Below are 9175 nucleotides of genomic sequence, written 5' to 3'. Positions count from 1 at the left end.
GAGAGGTTCAACATTATAAAATATTATTACAAAGCAACCAGTGTACACAAGTTTCACAGCCTAACCTCAAACCATAGGCACTACTATATAAACAAGACCTCAACCCTAACCAAAGAAACACACAATCTCCATCCTTTTGGTTTTTTTTTTTTTTTTTCTTTTCAAAATTTTTTTTTTTTTTTTTCCTTTTTTCTGATTCACAAACTTAATCGAAAAAAAAAAAAAAACAAAGGAACAACCTATGACTAACTGCTAAACACTAGAGCATCTATACTCCCATGAGCAAGAGAGCAGACAGCTCAAGCAGAAAAGCATAACTTAAAATGAGTATTATCTGTACACATATGGCAGAGTATAACCCCCACAGGTGTCTTTCAGTTGGTGCCGATTGGTTCCCAATCCGCAATGCAGACTAAGCAAGTATGCCTGAAAAAAAGAAAGAAATGAAAGCCAGCAATTAAAATAACACTTACCCGAACTGCTGGCTTTCTGTCTTTCTATTCTGGGCAAAATGTTTTCGCAGCCAAATATAGCCATTGACCCAACTTCTAATCTTTCACGCCGTTGACGTTAAACTCAGCCTGCTATTAAGAGTAAGTTGGGAAAAGATAGAAAGGGAAAACAAAAAGAAAGAAAGCAGTATAAAGACAAACAATATGAGAATAATCCCAAATATAAAGGTTAAAATTTCAAAATGCATGCCTTACAACTGGTTTCTCCACAGCTTCCAAGTTTGCTTCACCCCTAGAATTGATTACCATCCCAACTGCAGCATTTGGCTTCACATAGAAAGCAAAAGGAAAAAATTAAGAAATTAGATAAGATCGGTCAGCACATACAACATATCAAAGATGAAATTAGTCAAAAACCAATAAAAAATAACAATAAAAAGATATATCTGTATTTCGTGCACTCTGGGCACAGTAGCCCTACTAGAGTGCGACTCTCAACTGTCCACCTAAGGTTGTACAGCACTGGTAAGGACGATCACAAATAAATTCAGACAAAACAATCTACTGGTCGGACTGAAGATATAAGAAATCATCCTACTAGTAAAATGTCAAAGAAGAGAGAATAAATAGATGATGCAAGCAACCAAAATTGATAAATTAAAGAAAATCACGGTAATTGAAGGAACTTAAATCCAAAACCTCTAACTCTTCCTGATATCCGTCTTGTAGAACTCCGTCGCCATAAATGCATCCATTCTCCAAAGGAGATATTGAGTGTGCCTCACACGAATCAGCCACAGAAGATCCTATGTTATTACTCCCTTCAATGCTTCCTTCCACACTCCCAGTATTCCCCTCACTGCTACCTACCACTGATCCAAATCCAGCATCTTCACAGGAACTGACCTCACTTGCAGGGGTTGTAGTGATAATACTGGAATTTGAGGCACATCCTGCTGTCTCAGCTTCTGGGCATAGCATCCTTTTTTGAGCTTCAACTAGCTCCAAATTGGACCTTTTAGCACCCTCCATCGAGCTCCGATCTTGCTCGACAGACCCAGTCCCAGTAATCCTGCAATTTGATGCCAAATCTTCCACTTTACCAGTGTCAACCTGCCAAGTTCTGTTCCTTTCAGCAGTTGCATTATTTCCCCCTGAATGAGATGCCAAATTATCTGAAGACACACTGCTCAACTTATTACTGATAATGTCAGGAGAAATCGAATCCCGTCTCTGAGGGCTAATAGATAGCCGTTTTACAGGCATGCCTTGTTTCACATCCACTGCATCAGAACTGTTTTTCCTCTTAAGGCATCTCTCACTGGAGCCAGTCCCGCCAACTTCACCATATTCATGAGATGATTTATCAGCCTGCTGCTGGGCTGTAGGCCTTGAGGGTCGAGTTCGTTTATAACCATCTGGAAACACATATGAAGGAATTTGCCTTCTACGAACATGAGAAACATAAATTTCCATCCCCGGTTTCCAATACGAGTACATGTTTACAGATTGCCTGAATTCATCAACAGTCCCACGGATATCAAACTGCTGACCTTCTTGGACCATCTCCCCCTGTTTCCTTTGCAAACCCATAAAAAAGGCACAATGGGCACACTGCTTTGATGTATCCACATACTCGTGAGGATAAGGGTGGCATTGCAACTTCCCAAATGTGTCCCGCTCAATCTGCAAGCACAAAAGTACAAAATAGGGATGAAAGAAACACCTCTGTCACTCATTTGCTATCTTTCCATTTTGCTATATACTACAGAGTTTTTTGTGCCACAAACCAACAAAAATGCATAAATATTACCATCAGAGTCAATTGCCTCAGCCTAGATTCAACCCAGCCTTTCCAAGCAAGCAAGTCATCAGTATCAACTGCAACTATGTCAACCTGCAGATAGTTCTTGTAGCTTTCAAAGAAGAAGTATGGCTGAAATAGATCACTCCACTGAGCTTTATTGAGTTCTATCTCCTGGATTTAGGCAATAAACGAGAACAAAAAAAAAGTGATCAAAATATACACAATCAAAGAAAATTTACTTCACAGACAAGAAAAAACGAAACTTCTCACCCCACAAATCTTGTTACCATGTTGGAACTGCTCCATCATAACCCTAAGGGTGCTTGTTGAAACATTGTAGCTAGAATTCATGCATGGGTAAGCAGGAGTTATGATAGGCATGTGATGAGTCCGGTCTCGAGGATTCTTACGAGGATCCCATACAGAAAATCCAAGTTCTTCCTCTTCAATTGCACATAACATCACAGGGTTTGGCCAACGCCACTGCGTATAAACCCTAAAAAATCGAGAGACAAGCATACTAGGAACTGCATTAGGATAAAGCTGGCACACACGAGCTACAAGAAGTGCCCAGTTCACACCCCCAAGAAATCCAGTCACCTGAACATGAACACATGAAATAGATAAATAGAAACAGAAAACATATCATTATCCAATATTACCTGGCAATAAAAAGGACTCACATTGGAATAAACGCCACGCCTTTTGGCCCAAAACTTCATGCATCGGAGTGTTGTGCAAAAATGCTACAATTCAAAAAGGAGTATTTTACGTACAGACCAAATACCAATGATATACCCCAAAAAAAGGTAAAAGGTTGTATCAAGTTAAATTCATAGACCAAATAAACACGATACAGTAGGAAGAATTTCACCTCAACATTTGGAACAAGCTTAAGAATTTGATCTGCAACCCTGCAGCCGTTAAAACTTCGAACAGTGGGCTCATCGACATTGTACAATACAGACACATCAGAGATGTCCAAGTCCTGTAGAAACATTGGTTACCACATGTTACTCCAAAGTATCATGCGGTCTAAAAATTAAAGAAACCATAAATTGACAAACTTAAAATATACTAGCTTGTATCACAGAAGAATTTAATTGTGCAACAGACTGCAACTATTATACATTCTAATAATTGCATCAAAAATATACCATCAGCTAACATTAGAATGAAACTAAAAACTTTCAACATACCATTTTGACAGACACTGTTAAACCAAAAAAAGGCAAATGCACAAACACAAACAATCATCTAAACAGTATATGCAAGAAAGCAACCTTCTTTATTGTTGGGGGAGAGAGAGAGAGAGAGGGGTAAAAGAGCACTTTCTTAAAACCTCTCATCCACATAATTCATAATCAGGCCAAGGGGAAATCTCAAACAAAAATTTACTCCAACCATCATCATTGAGGATATAACCTTTTTACAGTGTTTATACAATGTATGGTTTCAATAGAGAAAATTTACATAGTTTACAGAATGTTTGGTTTGAACAGAACTTACTTCTGGCACAACCAAGAGAGAAATACTTGCATAAAGAAGGTCAATGGAAAGTCCATCAAACTTGAATTTCATTACTGGGACATGAGCTTCTGGAATTGGTTGTAGTTCAGTAACTTCTTCCATTTCTGCCAGGATATTGTGCAGTATAAAGAAGAAGTCTTCCTGGTTAAAACAAATAAGGATTAGATGCAATATAGAAATCAATAGCCACAAAACCCACAAAAAAAAATAACCTGAACGCAATATTTACCTCCCTATTCACATATGATGGCCCAACACATAAAGTGTCTATGTCAACCCCAGGGCCATGTACCTGCCAAGGATTAAAATTCAGCTTAATCTCCACATAATGCAGGAGGAACACATGACAAAAGAACATCAAGTGCAGAAACAAGCCATGTGAACATGGAAAGCAACAGCTTGAATTATAATAATAACAATTTACCAATTATAACCAGATCTACCAGACCCTGCCCCAACCCCAATAAACTAACCATGATGGGGATATGCAGATAACATGAAAACAGTAAATGGAAACCAATTCTAACCAATTATAATAATAACAATTTACCAATTATAACCAGATCTACCAGACCCTGCCCCAACCTCAATAAACTCACCATGATGGGAATATGCAGATGACATGAAGCACAATCAAATAAGAAACTAAATGGTAGACAACATTGATTCAAGAAACCAATTTAACTCCCCAGAACATAGTCAAACCATTAAGAAACCATATGGGAAAATATTATAGAGAGCATACTCACCCCAAGTCGATATGAACCAAAAGTAAAAATCACAGCATTTGCATCCTCCACCATTTGGTCCGTGTATCCTCTCAACCGAGTAAGTTGCTTTACCCAATCTTTTACAATCTAGCATTTAAAAATTATAATAATAAATACAATACCAGTAATTAGGATGCGATGTTTTAAACAAACTCAAGCCAGCAAATGAGCAGGGTAAAAGAAAATCATCAAATCAACAAACTAACCAGACCAAATCAGCAGTTGAACCATCAGAACTGTGAACCCACTAGTTTTTCAGTTCAGCATTATAATAATACTGAACAAGCAATTTATAGGGGAAAAACCGATCAAACCAGTGGTTTTCTTAGAAAACCATCAGAATAGATCCCAAAATAAACCATAATCACCAGGTTCCATAAATATATTTCATCTCAGGTCTGTCCCTGATTGTTGATGGGCTCCTACCCCAGAAAATCAAGTAAAATAATTCATGGGAGAATGAATTACTATAAGTTCGAAAATCCTAAGTTGCCTCCTAACTTTCCATGGCTTTTACTTAAGAATCCCAAATCAAAGCCACTGCTTGAAAAGACCTTTAATAACATCAATGTGGTTGTAAAGAGTTAGCTGTGATTGCCAAACAAGTGGGCATAGATTTGATTACAAAAATTCAAATCTATTGCTTAGAAAGACTTCAAATATGAAGAGTTGGTCCTACGAAATAAACTTAATCCCCAAAATGAACATATTTAAAAATTAAATTTGCATGCTGATATTCTCTTTTTTTTAGAGATAATTAAATAATGCTGCTAACCTGCAGCTCGTACCCTTCCCCCCCTTCTAGACCCCCAAGTACTTTGTGCATGGGGAGGTGTCAATTTAGCTACAAGGCCCTCGGCAAAATTTGCATGCTGATATTCAAAATTTATAGCACTTCAAATAAACAGGTTCCAAACACACATGCCACCCACATTTATGTCCCAAGCTTAAACCAATGTTCCAAATGTTGACTTATCCTAATTCGCAAAACAATCACAATAGAAATACTTCTCGATTTCCAACTCATATAAGCTTCAACAATTCATTTCTCTTAGAAAGATATAATTCAGTCTCACTAGCCCTCAATTCACATTTTTAACATTGAAAATCCAACTTCCCATAAAAAAATTTGACCAATTACCTGACGAATACGATGAAGCACCTCCTCTCTCTTCTCAGCTTCTTGTTTGCTCTCATAAAGCCCCGCATCCACCAAGAACTTACATAGCCAGATACCAAAACATAAACAGATAACTTTATCAGCGCAAAATCCTCAATGCTCGTAAAGAATTAAACTTTCTCTAAATAAAATCATACCCAGAAACCAAAAACATAAATAAATAACAAAATCAGCACAAAATCCCCAATATTATAAAGAATTAAACTTTCCCTAAAACAATAGCCCATACCCAGAAACCAAAAAACATAAACAAATAGCTCAAACACCAAAAAAAAAAAAAAAAACCTCAATGCATGTAAAGAATTAAACTTCCTCCATAAATAACCCAAAATCCAAACCTTCTCTAAGTCTCTGCTTCTCTGTCTATCGGCTCTGGTGGGCCCCGCCATTGATATCGGCTCCGTTACGCCATATTTCTTCGCCACCGCCACCGTCGCAGCCGCCGCCGGAGGAGCCGGCGAGGAACTCAGCCCTTCTGAACTCACCATTCCCAAACCCCCAAAAAAAAATCCCAAATAGTAACGTATCAGGAAAAATCTGAAGGAAATTGAAAATTGGATGCGAATTCAGAAGCGAAGTTAGGGATTAGAAAAAATTTATGAGAGAATGTAGAGGAAAATTGGAAGAGATCGAGAATTTGAAATCCCTAGAAAGTAACAGAAAATTAAGGGTGGAGATTTTTTTTTTTTTTTTTTTAAGAATAGTGAATCTGAGATCTAATAGAACATAAACAAACAAACCCTAAACGAAATCGAAGAGAGAGAGAGATAGAAAGAGACCAAAACGGTGTCGGAAAGAAAGGGAGAGGTTGGGTCGGTGAGCTCAGAGAGAGAGAGAGAGCGAAAGAGAGTAAGATATTTTTAGAAGATTTTGTTTATTGTTTGTGGGGTTTGATGTTAATTTGGGCGTGTGAAGGGCGTTACAGTGGGGTGTTTCGGTGGGATTTTTTTATTTTTATTTTTTAATTAGGAGATTAGTTTCAGTTTCTATAGGATTCTACTGGATTTTTTTTTTTTTTTTTTGATGAACTAAAAAAAAAAATTAGGAGATTGTTATAACTTTTATACTTCTGAGGTGACTCTTTTTTTATTATTATTCTAAATTAGGAGATTGTTATAACTTTTTTAGACTTCTTATGTGAGTTATTTTCTTCTTCTTATCTTCATTAGGTAGATTTATAAACTTTATTTTCAAAAGTTTTTCTAACTAACTAATACTACTCCATCTATCAAAAAAATAAAATAAAAATAATACTACTCCAAAAATAATTTCCAAGATAATTATTATGTTCTAAAAATCTTATAGTCATTCATTCTGTACAAAACAAATAAATAAATCTTATAGTCATTCTTTCTCAAAAAGAAAAAAAAAATCTTATAGTTATTCTTTATCTTCTTTATTCTCTATATATATTAAGAGGATTTAAAAAGTTAATTATGACTTCAAAAAATATCAAAAATACCCTTAATATTAATATAATTAAATAGTATTTATTCTTAAAAAAAATTATGGTTAAAATTGTAATTCAACAAAATTCAAGAACAAAAAAAAATCCTGAGAAACTTTTTCCTAAAAATTAGCACACTCTCTATTTAAATATGAGAAATGATATGTCCACAACATTTTCACAATATTTTTACAACAAATCTTAAGTGGCAGGTTATTACTTGTTGTTATTGTTAGGGCAAAAAAGTAATCTTAGTATTATGTTCAAATTTGAACCAATAACAACTAACTACCTATGATTTGTTGTGAAAATGTTGTACATGTAACATTTCTCTTTAAATACATTTTACGCATGTTTAATACATTTTTTTTCCTAAAAACTAGCACACATTAAACCTAGCAGTTTACTTCATTTGAAATCTTAAATTTTAGTTTCCTAAAAATCTCATTTATAATAACCTCACTAACAATAAATAAATTTAAATTAAAAAATTATATTAAACTCAAAATAAATATATAAAGCCTCATCACACGTGCTGAGCGCGTGTGATGAGGCTAGTCATTTAATAAATATAAAAAATTAGCACTAATTTTGCATCTTCTATATCACTAATGAAAAGGTAAAATTTAGGCCATTAATTAATAAATGAGTGATTTAGATTTTGAAATTTTAATGTCAAGATTAGACTGATTATTAAATTAAAATTGTAATTCAACAAAATTCAAGAACAAAAAAAACTACCTGAGAAACTTTTTTCCTAAAAATTAGCACGCTCTCTATTTAAATATATTTTACGCACGTTTAATACATTTTTCTCTAAAAACTAGCGCATACTAAACCCAGCAGATTACTTCATTTGAAATCCTAAATTTTAGTTTCTTAAAAATCTCATCTATAATAACCTCACTAACAATAGATAAATTCAAATTGAAAAATTATATTAAACTCAAAATAAATAAATAAAAGCCTCATAGCACGTGCGAAGCACGTGTGATAAGACTAGTCATTTAATAAATAGTTTATAATCTACAACAAACATTAATTATATCTAATTTTTTTATATATAAAAATTAGCACTAATTTGGCATCTTCTATATCACTAATGAAAAGGTAAAATTTAGGCCATTAATTAATAAATGAGTGGTTTAGATTTTGAAATTTTAATGTCAAGACTGATTAGTAAATTAAAATTGTAATTCAACAAAATTCAATAACAAAAAAAACTGCCTGAGAAACTTTCTTCCTAAAAATTAGCATGCTCTCTATTTAAATATATTTTACGCACGTTTCATATATTTTTCTCTAAAAACTAGCGCACATTAAACCCAGCAGTTTACTTCATTTGAAATCCTAAATTTTAGTTTCTTAAAAATCTCATATATAATAACCTCACTAAGAATAGATAAATTCAAATTGAAAAATTATATTAAACTCAAAATAAATAAAAAAGCCTCATCGCACGTGCGGTGCGCGTGTGATGAGGCTAGTAATTTAATAAATAGTTTATAATCTACAACAAACATTAATTATATCTAATTTTTTTATATAAAAATTAGCACTAATTTGTCATCTTCTATATCACTAATGAAAAGGTAAAATTTAGGCCATTAATTAATAAATGAGTGATTTAGATTTTGAAATTTTAATGTCAAGACTGATTAGTAAATTAAAATTGTAATTCAACAAAATTTAAGAACAAAAAATACTACCTGTGAAACTTTTTTCCTAAAAATTAGCACGCTCTCTATTTAAATATATTTTACGCTCGTTTAATACATTTTTCTCTAAAAACTAGCGCACACTAAACCCAGCAGTTTACTTCATTTGAAATCCTAAATTTTTGTTTCTTAAAAATCTCATCTATAATAACCTCACTAACAATAAATAAATTCAAATTGAAAAATTATATTAAACTCAAAATAAATAAATAAAAGCCTCATCGCACGTGCGGAGCGCGTGTGATGAGGCTAGTCATTTAATAAATAGTTT

General features: G+C 33.9%; 1 protein-coding gene across 4 annotated transcripts; it reads right to left on the bottom strand.

Annotated features, from left to right (window-relative positions):
- LOC115989605 (nuclear poly(A) polymerase 4-like) lies at positions 1-6638 on the bottom strand. Of its 4 annotated transcripts, none has more exons than XM_031113382.1 (12): positions 6078-6638; positions 5701-5778; positions 4539-4646; positions 4019-4081; positions 3769-3930; positions 3134-3247; positions 2943-3005; positions 2530-2859; positions 2266-2430; positions 1152-2138; positions 703-779; positions 1-584 (listed from the first exon to the last, which is right to left on the bottom strand). In XM_031113382.1, exons 1-12 carry the CDS (start codon positions 6225-6227, stop codon positions 557-559), a joined length of 2325 nt encoding a protein of 774 aa, XP_030969242.1. In that variant the 5' UTR covers positions 6228-6638; the 3' UTR covers positions 1-556. The 4 variants fall into 4 exon arrangements, with proteins under 4 accessions (XP_030969242.1, XP_030969244.1, XP_030969241.1 ...); XM_031113384.1 differs by having other exon boundaries at positions 1-581; XM_031113381.1 differs by having other exon boundaries at positions 708-779.
- Positions 6639-9175: the final 2537 nt, after the last annotated feature.

This window comes from Quercus lobata, chromosome 5 (assembly GCF_001633185.2).
Source record: "Quercus lobata isolate SW786 chromosome 5, ValleyOak3.0 Primary Assembly, whole genome shotgun sequence".
Classification (NCBI taxonomy): domain Eukaryota; kingdom Viridiplantae; phylum Streptophyta; class Magnoliopsida; order Fagales; family Fagaceae; genus Quercus; species Quercus lobata.
This window is presented reverse-complemented; position numbering and strand designations above follow the sequence as displayed.

Excerpts from the sequence above, each read along its gene's own strand:
- LOC115989605 (XM_031113381.1), bottom strand. The coding sequence starts at position 6,227 with ATGGTGAGTTCAGAAGGGCTGAGTTCCTCGCCGGCTCCTCCGGCGGCG. Across the intron at positions 4,647-5,700 it reads TGCTTCATCGTATTCGTCAG|ATTGTAAAAGATTGGGTAAA; the intron begins GTAATTGGTCAA and ends TTTAAATGCTAG. Across the intron at positions 2,860-2,942 it reads GGCGTGGCGTTTATTCCAAT|GTGACTGGATTTCTTGGGGG; the intron begins GTGAGTCCTTTT and ends GTTCATGTTCAG.